Source organism: Grammomys surdaster, unplaced genomic scaffold, assembly GCF_004785775.1.
Source record: "Grammomys surdaster isolate TR1022 unplaced genomic scaffold, NIH_TR_1.0 125749, whole genome shotgun sequence".
NCBI classification, from domain to species: domain Eukaryota; kingdom Metazoa; phylum Chordata; class Mammalia; order Rodentia; family Muridae; genus Grammomys; species Grammomys surdaster.
In genome coordinates, this window is record NW_021620581.1 from 594,878 (window position 1) to 614,054 (window position 19,177).

General features: G+C 35.9%; 1 protein-coding gene and 1 non-coding gene across 2 annotated transcripts; one reads left to right on the top strand and one right to left on the bottom strand.

Moving 5' to 3' along the window:
• Positions 1–552: 552 nt before the first annotated feature.
• On the top strand, positions 553–3,982 carry Slitrk2 (SLIT and NTRK like family member 2). Its single transcript, XM_028788423.1, has 2 exons — positions 553–903; positions 1,399–3,982. The coding sequence occupies exon 2, from the start codon at positions 1,442–1,444 to the stop codon at positions 3,980–3,982; it is 2,541 nt and encodes an 846-aa protein (XP_028644256.1). The 5' UTR covers positions 553–903; positions 1,399–1,441.
• A 13,302-nt stretch (positions 3,983–17,284) lies between these two features.
• On the bottom strand, positions 17,285–17,384 carry LOC114639651. Its single transcript, XR_003714039.1, has one exon. It is a non-coding gene; the product is annotated as a small nucleolar RNA U13 (small nucleolar RNA).
• Positions 17,385–19,177: the final 1,793 nt, after the last annotated feature.

The following is a 19,177-nucleotide window of genomic DNA, read 5'->3' on the forward strand; positions in this document are numbered from 1 at the left end:
AGACACTCTAGCGCAGGAACACCCCACTCTGAACCTAAAGCATCTCAGCTAGCAGTCTGCCTAGCTGACATCAGTTCCGTAGCAAGAGGCAACACACACACACACACACACACACACACACACACACACACACACAAAGTTCCTGGGAGGGTCTGGATCACTCCTTGGGAGACCGCCATGAGATCAGTCTTAATGACCAAGTCACTGTCCTTATGCCATGTGTAGGTGAGGGAGGTCAAGTGAAGGAGATCACTAGGACTGGTCTGGATTTGGGGAGTTTCAGTGAGGCCAGAACCAAAGGGGGCTGGGTCACCTGCTTGAGAAACAAACTCCTGTTCAGAAGGAGCTTCTCTTGCCGCCAGCCCGGCTGGAGATAGAGTAATTCTGAAGCAACTGACGCAGCTGGGAATTGAGCTGTGCAAAGCTTTCACTCACAAGGAAGGGAAGCGTCTGCCCCACCCTCCCCCACCAAGCGCCCTGGATACACTGCCCACACGCCTCTCCTCCGTGACGTCACCTCTAGTCCTGTCCGGAGGAGCCAGCAAAACCTCTCAAATTCAAACTGCTAGACGCACTGCTGCTGCTACCGCGGGTTGAAAGCGCGCGCCCAGGCTCCGCTGTGGCAACCGCCCGCAGTGACCCAGTCCTCCCAGACCTCCCTATGCAATCGCACCCCGCAGCGAAGCTTCTTTCTGCTCCAATCCTCCTCTTCCTCTCTGGCCGCCAGCCGGATTTCTAATTTCTGCGCACCCCCCCCCCGCCCAATCAAATTAAATCAAGCAAAAAAGCAGAGCTTCCCCCACTGCAAGCTGCATCTTCTTTTACTTTGCTCTCCTTCTCTTCCTGAAGATGCTAAACTACTGGTGGAGAGAAGAGGAGAGGAGCTCCGTCTTCTCCTGATGTGTGAGTACCACCTTATCCCCCAGCCAGAGCTTTCTTTGCCCTCTCATTCTGTCCCCTTTTCCAGCTCCCTGACTCTTAATTTTTTTCACCCCTTTTTCGTGCAGTTAAAAAAAAAGTAAAGCAATTTCTACTGCAAGCCCGAGACGGGCAATCCGCTTGAGATTTCTTCAAAATACCCCAGGGGAGGAGGAGATGGGCTGGATTTAGTAGGACAACTCGATTACTAATGACTTCGTGGCTGGCTGTGACCCGCAGGGAAATCAGGTGCAAGCATGTGTGTTCCAGGATGCGTTGTGTGGGTGGGCTGCGGGGAGTGGGTAGAGAGAAAGAGAAGAAACTGCTTTGAAATACGCAATGATTTCATTCTTCCTTGCTGCCCACCCCCTCACTCTCCCTCCCTCCCACTCGCCTGCCTCCCAGCTTTGCCTTTTTAATCGAGCTTCCTTGTTTCTTTCTTCCCTGCATCCTGCTTTCTCCCCCTGTCCCTCACTGAAGGTTTGCCTGTAGGTACCTGAGCTGACATCGAAGGTGCTTAAAGATGCTGAGCGGTGTTTGGTTCCTCAGTGTGTTAACAGTGGCCGGGATCTTACAGACTGAGAGTCGCAAAACTGCCAAAGACATTTGCAAGATCCGCTGCTTGTGTGAAGAGAAGGAAAACGTATTGAATATTAACTGTGAAAACAAAGGATTTACAACTGTCAGTTTGCTTCAACCCCCCCAGTATCGCATCTATCAGCTGTTTCTCAATGGAAACCTCTTGACCAGACTGTATCCAAACGAGTTTGTCAATTACTCAAATGCGGTGACTCTTCATCTAGGTAACAACGGGCTGCAGGAGATCCGACCCGGGGCATTTAGTGGTCTGAAAACTCTCAAGAGACTGCACCTCAATAACAACAAACTGGAGGTATTGCGAGAGGACACTTTTCTAGGCCTAGAGAGTCTGGAGTACCTCCAAGCCGACTACAATTACATCAACACCATTGAGGCTGGGGCATTCAGCAAACTGAATAAGCTCAAAGTCCTCATCTTGAATGACAACCTTTTGCTGTCTTTGCCCAGTAATGTGTTTCGGTTTGTCCTGCTGACTCACTTAGACCTGAGGGGGAACAGGTTGAAAGTAATGCCTTTTGCTGGTGTCCTTGAACATATTGGAGGAATCATGGAAATTCAGCTGGAAGAAAACCCATGGAATTGCACCTGTGACTTACTTCCTCTCAAGGCATGGCTGGACACCATTACTGTTTTTGTGGGGGAGATTGTCTGTGAAACTCCTTTCAGGTTACATGGAAAAGATGTGACCCAGCTGACCAGACAAGACCTCTGTCCCAGAAAAAGCGCAAGTGGTGATTCGAGTCAGAGGAGCAGTCATTCAGACACACATGTCCAAAGGCTGTCCCCTACAATGAATCCAGCTCTGAACCCAACCAGGGCTCCTAAAGCCAGCCGGCCACCCAAAATGAGAAATCGTCCAACTCCCCGAGTGACTGTGTCAAAAGACCGGCAGAGCTTTGGCCCCATCATGGTGTACCAGACCAAGTCACCCGTGGCCCTTACCTGTCCCAGCAGCTGTGTCTGTACCTCTCAGAGCTCAGACAATGGTCTAAATGTTAACTGCCAAGAAAGGAAGTTTACTAACATCTCTGACCTACAGCCCAAACCTACCAGTCCAAAGAAACTCTACCTAACAGGTAACTATCTCCAAACAGTCTATAAGAATGACCTCTTAGAATACAGTTCCCTGGATTTGTTGCATTTAGGAAACAACAGGATTGCAGTCATTCAGGAAGGTGCCTTTACGAACCTGACCAGTTTACGAAGACTTTATCTGAATGGCAATTACCTTGAAGTGCTGTATCCTTCTATGTTTGATGGACTGCAGAGCTTGCAGTATCTCTATTTAGAGTATAATGTCATTAAGGAAATTAAGCCTCTGACCTTTGATGCTTTGATTAACCTCCAGCTTCTGTTCCTGAATAACAACCTGCTGAGGTCCTTACCTGATAATATATTTGGGGGCACAGCCCTCACCAGGCTGAATCTAAGAAACAATCATTTTTCTCACCTGCCTGTGAAAGGCGTCCTGGACCAGCTTCCTGCTTTTATCCAGATAGATCTGCAAGAGAACCCATGGGACTGCACCTGTGACATCATGGGGCTAAAGGACTGGACTGAACATGCCAATTCTCCTGTCATCATCAATGAGGTGACTTGTGAATCTCCCGCTAAGCATGCAGGGGAGATACTGAAATTCCTGGGAAGGGAGGCTATTTGTCCAGATAATCCTAACCTGTCAGATGGGACTATTTTATCAATGAATCACAACACAGTCACACCTAGATCACTTAGTGTGTCTCCTAGTTCTTACCCCGAACTACACACTGAAGTGCCACTCTCCGTCTTAATTTTAGGATTGCTTGTGGTTTTTATCCTGTCTGTCTGTTTTGGGGCGGGGTTGTTCGTCTTTGTTCTGAAGCGTCGAAAGGGAGTGCCAAGTGTTCCCAGGAGCACCACCAACTTAGATGTAAGTTCCTTCCAGTTACAATATGGGTCTTACAATACCGAAACTAATGATAAAGCTGATGGCCACGTCTATAACTACATCCCTCCACCTGTGGGTCAGATGTGCCAAAACCCCATCTATATGCAGAAGGAAGGAGACCCAGTAGCTTATTACCGAAACCTGCAGGACTTCAGCTATGGCAACCTAGAGGAAAAAAAAGAAGAGCCTGCCACACTTGCTTACACGATAAGTGCCACTGAGTTGCTAGAAAAACAGGCCGCACCAAGAGAGCCTGAGCTGCTGTATCAGAATATCGCTGAGCGAGTTAAGGAGCTTCCCAGTGCAGGCCTAGTCCACTATAACTTTTGTACCTTACCTAAAAGGCAGTTTGCCCCTTCATATGAATCTCGACGCCAAAACCAAGACAGAATCAATAAAACCGTTTTATATGGGACTCCCAGAAAATGCTTTGTGGGGCAGTCAAAGCCAGACCACCCTTTACTGCAAGCTAAGCCGCAATCAGAACCAGATTACCTCGAAGTTCTGGAAAAACAAACTGCAATCAGTCAGCTGTGAAGGGAAACCATTTACAACACTATAGCATCAAAAGATGCAGCTCCAGACTGTTGGAAGCACTGCCTTTGCTTTTGTTGTGTCCTCCCCTCCCCAGTGCTAATGGGAGACTGAAAGCCTTTGGGAGACTGGGTGAAGCAATGATATTGCTCTTGCAAGCTTCCCTTTAAATTATTTCTCTCTTGCTCTCCCACCCCAATTCCCCCTTCTCTTCTTAGAAACCATCAGAGAACATGAATGTTTCTACAATGCATTTTTTTTCATGTATTTTGTTTAGGTTTTGTTTCTCTTTTCTTTCTTTTTTCTTTTTTCAGTGTGGGAGTGGAAAGAAATGACAGTGAGTGAAGGAATAGTAGGCAAAGTTTTCAAAGGAAAATATTTTGTAGAAGATCTCCAAAGGTCTTTTGGGACTACAACTTTTTTTGTAAATAATGGTCTATGGTATTGCCATCTTCAGTTACCAAGTATAGGCCTGGGCATCGCTACTTTGTGTTAAAGTGCCTTTGCACTTAAAGACTTAACTTAAATGTTGCTTTTAGCTTTGAAAATTGAAAGTATTTTAATGTGCTGTATTTTTAAAAATGAAATCAATGTAAAATAGATCTATATGTTAGCTATATTAAGTCAACATACAGTTTGCTTGAGTTATAGAAACCAGCCTGTCATCAAACGATTCTAGCTTAGGACTTTATAGATGTAAATGTAAACTATTTCCTTTCTTCTGGGTTTGTTATAAGTGATTTTATTTAAGTCAAGCAAGAGGATTTAACAGTGGACTAGAGGTAATAAGCCACCTCTGTCTGGATTAGTAATTCATTAATAAAATATATTTAACCCAATATCAGAGTGAATTGAACAATTAATGCCCTTCCGTGAATCATTATTTTACACTAACATGGTCAATGTTTTAGATTGTTTTCCTAATTAAGAGTACATTGCACAACTAGTAGTATATTTTTTCTGCATTAAATTAGATATTTTTATATATTTAAATGAGAATCTGTATTTCTAACTTTTTAATTGAAACTAATATTTTTTCTGCCTATTGCAACATTTTCTATAAACACATACCAGTAGAGGCCGCCACACACCTCATTTAACCAAGACACAAGAGCCATTAAATACCTTGAAGACTTCAAAGGTAAGATGAAAACTTCCCACATAAGTTCTCTGCAAATTCAAGACAGCAGAGATAAAATTATATATCTCAAACTTTGTTTCTTTGAGAATCAAAAATTAGACACAGAATTCTTGTCAATTTTCACAAAGCTAGATTTTCCTCTTGATTTTAATTGAAGTGTTAATGAGGTGCTATCAAATCATGTACTTATTTGCATCTCCAAATCCATTAACAATTACCTAAACCACAACAGGAAGCGTCTTTTTTCCTTCTGCCTTCTTTGGGCACGCTTTACTTGAAAATTTTTCTTGTTAGCTTTAGCAAGCCTTTCGTTTTGTTCTTAGCAGTCAATTATTTTAACTAACCAACTCTATATAACATTTATGAAGCCTTATTAGACTGTAAATAATTTTTAGATGCAAACATTATTGTATGATTTAAACAAACAGCCTTTCTTTACAACAAAAATAGTTTTGTTTTGTCTATTGTAAATCCTTATGCAACTGGGATGGTGATCAGCATATAAAGTAGTCCAGCTTTTCAATTCCTTATTAAGGCAAGTGATGGCGTCTGAAAGAAGCACACTGTTTCCTTTTCATAAATAGGTTACTGCACATAATAATCCTTTATTATCATGTGGAGATTGAAGTGGATCCTGATAAGTTACTTTTAAAGCATTAAATTGACTAATAGTACATTACCACTATTAACAATTCATGCTACATGCTTTCAATTAGAAATTACTTAACTCCAAATCATTTTGATTAATAATTAATGGTGCAAAATGGACTTTTTAAACAACAGAAGGTAATTGTGTCCATATATAAAAGTAAAGGACACTCAAGGAAAAAAAAGGTTTTAACAATCTAAAATCTCTGGATATCTACAGTGACTGACTAATATATTCACTGTTTGCTTAAAAGTCATAATTGCCATTTATATCCATTAGCTCACAACTGAAAATGGTGGGTCAAAGTGATCTACACATATGTTAATATATAAACATTTTACATTTTGTATTAAAGAAGCCAGAGTTGTGAAATAGTTGGACATGGAGAGAGCTCCTAGAAAGTACTTCATCTTTGGGTGACATATAATTACAGAAGTTTAAGCATTTTCTTAAAGTGACTTTTCTTTGGTATAATGATCAATACATTATACAGAGGCAGATATTTGGGAACCTCATTGTGAAGGCAAATCAGCATATATCATATTAAGATAGTTTTTAGGCTTTAACTGTGATTTCATCTATTAACGACATGATTCTACTTCAGCGTTTGTTCTCATTTGCCTGAAAAGTAATACATGTGTATTAATAACAAAATTAGATTATTAATCTTAATGAAATATACTATACTTCTCATTCATTTTCCTGATTTTTTTGAAGAGGCCTCCTGGATGAACTCAAGTTCACAAATTTTTTAGCTCAATAATTACTATTCATTTCAATATTTTCATGTCTCTAGATTTGTTTTTTATTTACATTGAGTTATAAAATCAAGTCTTTCAGGTGGGATACAAATGGTTTTATTTAAAAGCATAATAGCACACCATGTGTTTTAATCATTACTGTCAAAAGCAAGCACAAACATTTCAAGTTTAATTACTTTATTGACATTCCCACTAGTTATATTCTGTTTTTCTTTATAGGCTCAAGCACTTCCAAACCTATTTTTTTTATTTTTAATTCTTCCAGCTAGATATATTATTAATTCCCTTACTATTTCACAAGCAGATTGTAATGAGTATGAGTCTCGAAAGAACCGTTCCAGGCAAGATAATAACATTCCTAGGACCCCACCTGGAACACAACTAGATGTCTGGCCCTACAAAATGTTAAATAACAATCACTCTAGATTCTACTGTTTAATTACTTACTTTCATGGCTTCTACATATTCCAGTGGGTAAATTTGTACAAAATTCTCAAAAATATTACTCCTCAAACTTGACACCATTGCCAAGAGTATTTGATATGAACTTAGGTCAACCTGTGTGCCTTCTTTCCTCAGGCATTTGTTGAGTAGGAAAAAGACCCTTCAATATCCTCTTTGTCCTCTGACTTCTAAGGTGACTTAATTTTTCTAAATAATTCTGTGTTGAAAAGGGCTTAATATTTTAAAAATCTTTTAAAATATATGCAATGAATCAAAGATAGTTTCTGTCATTTCTCAAACTCTGAAAATTCCTAATGATACTATACTACACATTCCAGAAACATACTGGATTGAATGCTAGAGTGAACAAAGCCTTCCAGATGGTTCTCTTACTCAATTTGTTTCCTCATTCATTCATTCATTCATTCATTCATTCATTCATTCATTTACTCATTTAATATATCTTGAGTGCTCTCTTCCCTGGTGCCTGGATCTGCTGTGTGCTGAGGGGCCACAGATATATAAGACAGGATCTCTAATTGCCCTACTCCAAGGCTTCACCCTTACTCCCACTGTTACTAAATCCTTCTCCCCTCACAGACCTCCCAAATTTGGTAAGGAGCATAGTACAAATTAAAAGAGAGCTTAGCCTTAGTGAAAATCACCCCTAGGTAGGCAATGGGGCAGGAATGCAATGCAGAAGGCTGAGTTTTTAAATTCTCTGGAGTAAACTATTGAAAGGATAAATCATAAATAGACTGGTTACCATGTAAGTGTTATTAACATATCTTTGGAATTACATAGTTAAAAGGGAAATCCCACTAAAATAAACTTAAATCACAGCAGAATTAGGTCCAATTATGGCCTGATGATAGCTATATATTTGTGCTATCTACATCTACTTTGTAAAGTTGAATACCAGAATTGTAAATATAAAACCCACTGATATACTTTAAGTTTTTAGGATATTCATGTTTTAGAGGCAATATTTACTATCTATTTTAGTGGCCTAAAGGGTAATATTTTGGCTCACATGCCTTTACTTATACAATGATAAGAGACTTTAGTGTGTGAGAGAGATCAAAGTACTATGTATAAACCTACTTTGCTCCTTACAATGGTCGTGGAAAAAGTACTGTGTAAATTGAAGTTTAAAAAGAAAAATCAAATTCTATTTTAAGTGCATTAAGGAAGCTGCCATTTAGATAAAACTTGGGAATCTCTTTATGAGGCAGAAAACCATTTTATAATGCAAATAACCATTCTATCTGTTTTGTATATTTGGATTTTCAATATCAATTTTGCTTAAAACCAAGTTCACATGCATAATAAGAGTGTGTTTTGTCAGCGTTGCTTATAATAAGAGTGTGTTTTGTCAGCGTTGCTTGTACTATCCATTTCTTGGTTGCTAAGGGCTTACACTTAAAGTCTGCTGCAGTTTTATGTGAATTGAGCTATCTATGATAATGCTGGCACAATAGCGTTCCTGAACGTCTGGACTAGCAAGCCCATTTCAATACAGTTGAACACAGGACTCATGCTCAGCAGCATCTCCCCTCCCAAGACCTTGTTTCCTTAGAGGGTAGACTCCTGTATTCACATCCTATAAAGTGCTTAGAGATACTGGTTTTATTAAAATAATACATATGTTACTATGTAAACATACTGAAATGCATGTGTGTTGGAAATTTTTAGCAGTATTTTAGCTTGAAAGTATGTGTACAAATTATGTTAGACTTAGTTGCAAATAATTGTTCTCAAGTTGTTGGAATAAATGGCAAATGAAACAATTTATTATGTAAATAAATTCTTGTGTCAGATAGTAACATTGTTTAAGAAAATAAATGACATATTTTGGGCTGTTAATAGGCAAATGAAATACTGAAAATGTGATCAAATTATATTGTATTTTATTGGATAAATGTTTAGCTATTTTATGCTGTAGTTCAGTTAATAAATAAATATTCACTAAAATGCACATTTTGGATTAGTTAGAAAAGTCTTTTTCGCATTTTTTTTTTTTTTTTTTTTTTAGACAGGATTCTCCTGGCTATCCTGGAGCTTGCTATTTATATCTCGCTGGCCTCAAATGCACAGAGATCTGCCTGCCTACTCCTCCTGAGTGCTAAGATTAAAGGTTGGTGCTACCACACCCAGCCCTAGATTTTTGAATCATAAGAATTAGTGACAAGGGTGAGAACTGTCTTCTTTGACTTGACATAGGCTGTTCTAATGCTTATAAATGAACATTTTTATTTTTTAGGTGATTATGGCTTTCATATTTGGCATAAAGTGAGCTTTTAAAAATATTAATATTTCTCTAGGAGTATTTGTTATATTACATTTGAAAAACGAAAGCAAACAATAATAACAAAACAATACAGACAGATGTCTCTGTAGAAACTGAAACAATACTTACTGACTTTCCAGTTACCATACCACACACATTCACTTCTATATTGACTCTATTTTTTACCATAATTTTTTCTAATAGCATATATGATCTAACCAATTCATATTTTAAAGTTAAAAAAATGACTGACATACAAATATAAATGCTATTAATTATACTTCTTAAAAATGAGATGATAAGAAATAAGGAGATAGATAATCATTTGTTCCTGTAATTATGATGATATTTTGAAAGTGTTTCCCTTGGCTATTTGTGCTTGGCTAAGGGATCAGAGCATATCTTCCATATATACTCCATTAACAAATGTGTAACAACAGAAAGGATTTGAGATTCCTGTGGAAAATATGAGGACTTAAAAACACATTAATTATTTTCTGTCGAGGTTGTAAATATAGGTACAATATGGCCTGACTATTCATTTATAATTTACAGGGAACCTGAAACAATTGAAACATTCATATTTGAAATATTTTGTTAATCTATAAAAACTGGTGTTAGCATAGATTATACAGTCATTGGTAAATATCAGGAGAAATATTAACGAGTCTATATATGACAGCTAAAACAAGAATAAGGCTATCAATAAGCCGTGAGTGTGTGTGTGTTATGCTGTAAACATCTTATAATAATCTTGATAGATTTAGTGATTTCAGAATCTGTGCTAGAAGTGTACTTGACTTATGTTCCCCCGGGAAATAGCTTTGTAAACAATTTCACATAATTTTTATTAATTTCATTTTAAAATGTAATTTTACATTTGATGGATATATAGAACCACTTTGTCCTAATTATCTGTCAGACTATTACCTGAAATTTTGGAACATTTTGATCATGATAGAATGTTGACAAAATCTAGTAATCTATGGTACTGTCTAGCTCACCAACTAACTACCAGAGAGGCAGCATAAGTAAATTAATTCTTAATGGATTCCTTTACAAGTCAAGCCTTTTTTTCTCTTTCATATTGCTATCGGTTGATGATAAAAATGACTGAGAGCTGATTCTTATATGAAGACTGAAGAAAAAGTCGAAACCCAGAGAATCTAAGTTCATAGTATAGTTAATAGTAACCATGGATGATTGGCTGTTTTAGGAATTCTTAAATATTTAGTTATAAGATGTTTATAGCATAACATACACACATACACACACATACCACATATACACACATACCAGATAGACACACACACTATACACACACACCACAAACACACACATACACACACACCACACATACACACATACCAGACATACCACAAACACACACAGACACACACAGACACACACAGACAGACAGACACACACACACATACACACATACATCACAGACACAAACACAGACATATATACACACACATCCCATATAGGAATAGAAGAGTTGGTTAGGCTCATAGGCAGGAAAAAATTATCAAACATTTATATGAAGTGGGGTCCAAATTTTAATGATATTATGATTTGTCCATTGAACTCAGTGATATTCTAAAGCTCAAAGTAGCTTTAATGATCGGCTTTGGGACTGCTATGTCATTGGCTGTAGGAAACAAGTGATTATAAATTGAGTAAAATTTCACTCTGACACATTTAAATAATAAATTTTTTCCAGAATCCAACTGGCTTTGTCAGTCTTCCAGATAAGAGAGGGCCAAGCCTATATCAAATACCAATTCTGTCAGAATAGAGTGATTTCAAAAAGTATTATTTATACAAAACAAGAATCTACAGGTTATATTTCCCTGAGATGAGTTCTACAATCTGAGGTCTTCACCTTAAAGAGATTGTAAAGTTGCCAAAACAATCATAGATGTCATCAATCCTTCACTTTTCAGTTGGAATAGTAATGGGCTGGATGAACTTAATGGATCTCTTATACTTGGGTATTTAAAGATGTAGGCCACAGAAAATGGTTGCTACAATTGAAAGGACAGTTGGACAATTGTTATTCAAGTAGGGAAATCTCTTACCTTATTTTTCACATCAGAACTCTATTTCTAACCTTATTCTGTCTCTACAGGACCAAATGCATAATTTATCTCAGGTTAACATTTCTTCATAAATTTAACTTAAAAGGCTTAAACACTTTTAAAAACTTCCTTTATAAATGACAACAACTTACCATTTGGGGGAAGGCTAGACATTAAGAGTTTTCCACATATTTGTTTTTAAAGGGGATTATATTTTCTCTTGAATGATTTTAGCTATTCTGTGTGGTGACTAAGCAAATTAAAATTTGAATCCATCTAGGAAGACCACATCATCATTTAGAAGGGAAAACAACACGTCACCCACTGAATTGTTCACCACTACCCACTTTTAGCCAACAGTTACAAATTTTTATCATGAAAGAAACTGATGGACCTTTGGACAAATCAGTTGAGCTTGAGAAATTCAATGATTTATTCCAGTGAGCAAAGGCACTTAGCTGACAAGTGGGATAAGGTCTCTTCCTTAACATAAATTTCAGTCATAGTTTTAATGCTGGGCTAGTGTGTTCTTATTTGATCAAATAGATTTTAACTGGAAACAAAGAAACACCTCAACTTCATAATGTTTTGCCATCATATTTTTGCGTGTTGTAAGATTGGAAAAAGCAAAGTCCCTTCGAAAAGTTCTGCTCATAATTTCCTTCTGTCTTGTCAAATAATGTTTCACAAGTGAAGGTTATCCTTGTCCAAAAAAACCCTCCAAAGTACAATTAAAAGGATACTTCTTAGTTATTAACTATTTAATCTCAGTATGATTACATTTGAAATATCTAACTTGAACATTTAAAGCCATTATTTTTAAATTGCACTATTTAGATTTTGTTTTTAGGAAGTTCACTTTCTGTACAAACATAAAATCGAACACAAGATAAATTAATAGTTCTTATCTTTACAGATTGAAATGGGGCAAAGCCTTGACTGGCATTGTTTTTGTTTTGTTTTTGTTTTGGTTTTTTCAGTCAGATTTCCTGAGTTTATCACCAGAAGAAACTTAACAGAGTCTCACATGATTTATAATACTGTCACAATTCTCTCTTATCTCCTGTGCAAATGAAACTTTCCTCAAGCCTGAACAAATATTTTCAATATTTTAAAACAAGTTTCATTCTTGGCTTCTTTTTAACTCATGCTAATTCTTTCTTATGCTCTGATTGAGAAGAAGCTGAGGCCAGTAATGGGTCCACTGAGCCTCTTCTTTTTTTTTTTTTTTTTAAAGATTTATTGTATGTATGTATGTATGTATGTATATATATATATATGTATGTAAGTACTCAGTACATTGTCACTTTCCTCAGACACACCAGAAGAAGGCATCAGATCCCGTTACAGATGGTTGTGGGCTACCATGTGGTTGCTGGGAATTGAACTCAGGACCTCTGGAAGAGCAGTCGGTGCTCTTAACAGCTGAGCCATCTCTCCAGCCCGAGCCTCTTCTTTTGACACATCAGATCCCACAATTATAATAAAGAATATTTTTGAAATTTTCAATAGGCAAAATGTGAGTGCATTTTTACTCATTAAAGTACTAAATCATTCTCAAGCTGGGAACATTACATTTTCAACAAATATCAACATGTTCTATAACATACAAATTTTAAAAATTACCCTAAAAATTCTAATGCTTCTTTTGTCTTTAATAAACTCTAACATTTTTCTTGTCTCATGGGTTTACTGTAGCTCTTAAATATTAAAACTGTTTGAATTAATTTACACAGAGTATGTGTAATTTCTGGTAGCCCTTATGTGGTACCAGATTGTCTCTAAAAATATGATTTATGGAATGCTCACTGTGTGCTGAATATTCAAACAGATGCTGGCACACATCTAAAACAAATCCACAAGTGTTCCTCAAGGCCAAGTGTGTATTCAACACTGGGACAAGATGCCGAAGCTAATGGAAAATTCACTAGCTACCAATCTTCTTAAGGCCACCAGAATATCAGGAAAAACTTGAAATAAGACTTATTAAAATAATAAAAACCTGAAATAAGACTTAATAAAATAATCAGGGGATTTATAACAAAATGGGCAAGATGATTTATTTATCTTTGAAGAGAGGAAAAGAACAATAAGGACTGGACTAGTATTTCTTTGAGAAGGCGCTTGGAACAGAGGGATATCATAAAGAGTCTAACATTTAAAAGGCTTGGGGCATTATGAAGCTTGAAAATGAACACAGGCATAAGTCTACACAGAGAAGTGAAGAAGTGGTAAGGCAAGCTTAATTTTTCTTTGATGGTTTTGAAAGGCAGATGAAATTTAAATTCAATTCCATGAATCATGGAAGGCTTTTAACGCAAAACAAAGATTATGGAAAGCTTAAGATTTGCATGAGGCCTGATACAGTATCTCATGTGCACTTCTAAAGTTAACCTTTTTGGTTACCAAATGGGACTTTAATATCTGTGTTTCAATAAGGAAACCAAGGTTTCTAGGGTTCTAGTGCTGACTGCAGTGTTTGTGGAAGGCAAGTGCTTCAGTAGAGCCAGCACAGAGACTGCATGATGAAGAGGCAGCATACATAAATTTAAGACTTGGCTCTGTCATCACCAATTCTGTGACCTTGGACAAATCATTTAACTTCTCTCGATCCAATTTTCTTCATCTGAAAGAAGTTATAATGATCAGTTTTAACTTACAGAATGGTTATGTGTATCAATAAGTTAATATTTGAAAAATAAAATATTTCTCATACAAAATAATGTAGCAAATGGGTCACTTGAAACCAGTTACATTTTAATTCTTGACTTACTTGTCTATTCCACTACTGAGTCTTACTGTTTTACCAGAGAATCTGTGAACCATCTGGAGGAACGGGGCCAGGAACTGTTATGGCCATGTAGAACTAAGAGAGAGTCTCTGCAATTATATTCTAGAAAGATAAAGGTGAGAGATCCTGCTCACATATTCAACCACTGGCTGGGCTATCTACAAATTAAGCATACAGATTGATCTTTTAGAGACCTATATTTAGTAACACATCCATCACTTATCATCAGCAGATTCTTGGTAAGATAATATTCAGACTCCAAGGAAAAGGCATAAGGTAAAATGGGCAAGGAGACACTTGTAGGGCTTTAACTATGAGAGTAGTAATCTAAGGCCATCTGGAGAGGAATTTTAGGCTTACCTGATATTTACAAAAGCCATCTGGGTTTAATACGGTTTAATATTGAATTTCTTAACATGCACCTTATACAACCATATACAAGGGCTCAAATTTAGATGTTTACTGCACTTTGTTTAATATCCCACTGCCTTTGTAGCTTTAGAAGATATGAATCATTATTTCTATAAGACAGAAATTCACTATATAAACTAGACTAGCGTTGAGTTTGTGAGAATCCTCCTGACTCTGCCTTCCAAAGGCTGAGATTATAGGTGTCTGCTGCCTCTATAAATCATTTTCGAAAGGATTCTGTTTGTTTTTTTCTACCTTGCACCAAGACTTCTAAGTTATATAATCCCTCCTGGGTTCATAGCATGAATCCCTCAACCGACTTGCCACATATTCTTGCCTAAGGCAGAGCTACTTCTAATAGCTCCACTATTTTATGACTATCATACAACCCCTTGTATGACTACCTGTGTGTTATTACATTGTCCTCTCCTATGATATCTTGAAGTAAACATAATTGTGGATGCTTTGGCTTTTAGGCAGTTTTAGTTTACATTTTCTACAATGTTTTATAGGAATTCAGGGTGTGTATACATAAGTTAAAGCTATGTGAGTCAGGGGGTGACACATGTCTGATGCATAGCCTGTTGTTGCTTCCACTGTATATTGGTGATGAAAGTAGCTAGGTGCTTTTGCTATGTGAGAAAAGAAATTGTGTTTCTGTGTACCAAAAATGATTTGGTATGGTTTGAATATATTTCTTAAGGGAACACTTTTGGACTTACAAAAACTTTTTTCCCACTATCTCTGCCACTGTTCCCTAAGAATAATTTCAAGTGAGGCCAGATTTCACTCACAAGTTCTTACCTAAAATAAGTAAGTAATATTTTTTATATTAATATTATGAAGAAAGAGAAACCTTTCAAAGAAAAAGGAGCTTAGAAAAGTTGACACAGTAATTCAGAGCAGGGGTGGAAATGATGAAACCTTGATTCACAGGATTAGGATATTTCTATTACATTCTATTGCATAATTGTAAATGAAATTGCTTCAAAAAGCCTTTGAGAATTTCTATTAAATGGCACCTAGATAAGATTTCATAGTTATTCATAGCAAAGCTCCTTAAATAGTAAATTAGAAAGGTCACATCATGACAACTTAGTACAAGCAAAAACTCCCCTGACACCCATGCAGAGATTTTGATCAAACATTTGTCAGGTACATAGGAGGAATTCATTGTCAAACATCATAAGTACCTTAGAAGCTCAAAGAATTCAGTACCTAGAGTCTCTGGACTACATATGAGACTTTTGTTTGTATCTGACCCACTAAATAAAGGCCTTACTCAGAGTGCAAACAAATGAGTTATACTGAGAACATTGGTTTTAATGCTGTATTTGGTCATTTAGACCAAAAAGCACATCAGTTATTGAAGGTACTGAAAACACTAGTGGGACCAAAAAGTCTACACTATATCTTTGGCTCAAGAGTTAGGGCTTATGTTCATATTTTAAAATAGAAGTACTCAGCACATTGCCTACTGATCACTAACCTAATAAAAATCCCAATAGTGCCAAGCAGTGTAAAAGCCCTAAGCCTATAGTAGAAGCTGACTGCTTTGTTCCCTCAAAAATGAAAGGGATAGGGGTTCAGAAAGCCTTGTCCTATAACAGATAAAGGATGCTGAATCACAATAGAGAGCTTCCTCGGGACTTAAAAAGTTGTAGCATTATCTTTTTCTGTTTCATGTTAATTTATTCTAATAATTCTAATATTGAATTCTATTTATGATTACTAGACACTATATATATATGTGTATATATATACATATATACATATATATATACATATATACATATACATATACATATATATATATATACATATATATATATATATATATTAGTAATTTTAGACAAAAATTTTATAAGCTTTAAATAATAACTTAAGTTTCAGGCTTATTTCTTTTTATAGACAAGTAAAAATTCTTTATGCTTTTAGTTATCAGAAGGACTAGTAGGTTAAAACTAGCAATGTAGAGGCTCAACAGTAGAGTACAGGCTGCTCTTCTGGAAGACCCAGGTACAAATTTCAGCATCTACAAGGAGGCTCCTAACCCTTTGTAACTCTAGTTTCAGGGTATCCAATGCCCTCTTCTGGTTTCCATGGGCACAGGCAAAATGCCTATATATTTAAAATTATTTTAAAATTAAAAACAATTATAGTCTGGCTTTAAAAATAGCAAGCTCTTTTCTTCAATGATGTAGCCACTGAAAAGTTGCCAATTCTCCAGTAAATAACCTGTCCACTATGTTCATGCAAGTAATCTTAATTAAATTCAGTGAATCTTACACATATAGACAAAATTGATACATAAATGTGAAGGGAACATTTTGGAAGAGGCATTTAGGCAAAAGAAGTTGGGGAGATCAGGGAATAGTGGGGGAAATGATTATAGTTCATTATATACATTTATGAAACTGTGAAAGAATAAATTCATTAACTTAAGTCATGTTTGATGTTGCCAAAGGCAACCCCTATAAGTGATAATGACATTGAAGTCTCCTTGGACAACATTGTCCCTTGGATCAGATGAGAATTCAAAGTGGATAACTCCACAACATGCTTTTAAAACCGAGATTTTGTTTACCTAATTTAAGGGAATCATATGGATTACACTTTAGATGAAATTTCTACAGCTTTATAAATTGTGCAGATAAGTTTTATTCATAGCCAATAGTACATATCTATATATTTATCTATACACATTAATATATACACATTATATATACATATATTTCAGATGGGTAATATGCTAATGTTATAACATAGTTTGAAAGAGGTACATATCAGATGATTATGTAAAAAACAATTTTGCTTCTAAAACACAAAAGTATCTGGCAATTTATTTTTTTAACTATACTAGAAAGTATTTTAAAATTTTAACTGATGTTAAGAGATCTATGAAAATAAAGGTCAGCTAAAATGAAAATATATTTCTTTTCAATTTTTGGAAGAGACCACGAGTCTGGATAAAAGACTTTTATTTATTAATTAATTTTGTCTATGGTAAACACTAGCAAGAACAGATGGGGAAAAGAGGATTAAAATATGAATAATTACTTTATTGCCCTCAGGGATAAAGAAAAGGTCTTTTCACTTATAGCTATTATATAAAAATGACATTTTCAACATTCTCATTCATAATGTTTTCTGGAGTGTAAAGTTTGTCTTCCAAAAGTTTAAGTTAATTCCCACATGACTATGTAAAAATACTTTCTCATTTATTATATTTTCTTTTCCCAGGCCTCTGGTAAACTTAAGAGGCCTCATTATACTCTATGGAAATAAAGTGATTCCCAACTGTAAAAGAATCATTTTGAATGCTGACTAAAGTCCACAGCAGAGTTAAATAATTAACTAATTAACTCCTTCATTCATTCATGTAACAAACATTTATTAAACTCTATGCAAAACTCTGACTCTAACCCTCAAGGAGTTCATACTCAAGCAGTGCAGAAAGCCATGCATGAAACGAATGCTAATGCAGAGCTGTAAATGAAAAGAAGGCTGTGCTGTGTGCACTGAAAATGAGGCAGCCACTAATTCATTTGCTAGGAAGATCTAGTAAAAGATATACTAGAGTTAGACCTAGAAGGTTGTATAGAATTGTATTAACTGTAAATAACACATAAAGGAACACAAGATTGAAAGCAATTTATAGGGCAGGCTTGAATTCAATAATAGGAAGTGGGCTTCAAATGCCACATTAAGGAAACAAGTTAGTGTAGCTTTAAAGAGATATTAACATGTCCAAGTCCATATGTAGAAATTGCAGCTCCTTACCTTGGATGATAGACTAGGGTAGGGAGAAACTAGAGGTAAGAATACAAGAAGAACTGGAATACTGAAAATTCAGGGGTGGAAAGTTCTGATGAGTAAAAGAGACAAGGAATGAGAGAACCAGTTCTCAGTGACCTTTGCAAAACTAGAAAAGGGTAGAGTTAAAATACTTCTAGAACCTTGTATGTGGTTATCATGTAAGATACATATATTTAACTAAGTATTAACTAAGTTGGTAGCTTTGTTTATATGGAATACCAAAGTACCTATTAGAAACAGGCATTTTTTTCTATCATGTACAGTGATGGATATTTTAGATAAAAATATTACTACCAAATGACTATATTAACAATATACATCTGCAAATGTACTTATTAGGAAGTGTGCTAGCAGTTCTTTCATATCACAACTATTAGCTAATATTCTGTCTTTGATGTGGACATATATTGTGTAAGTATATTAAAATGTAAAACTTTATGAAATATGAAAAACATAATACATGCAAATTTACTATAAGACTTAGATAATTTAGTAGGGATGAACAATATAGTTTAGATGTGAGTGACATATTACAAACATCAAGACTCAGCATTGATGTACAGTTTTATAATTTACTATAATTTTAGAAGTTACTTTTAATTCTTCTTTTAATTTTAATACTTATTTTTGTAACTTAAAGAGACATGTACATTTCATACTGAAAGCAGTATCCCATAAGCCTCTGGGTCTATTACAATGTTTTACTAAATAATTTCTAAAATGTATCCATTCTGTTATTCTATAAATATTGAACTGTCTAGACCTTGGTAAGCATGTGAATTCTGCATGTATGAGCCAGACAGGATGA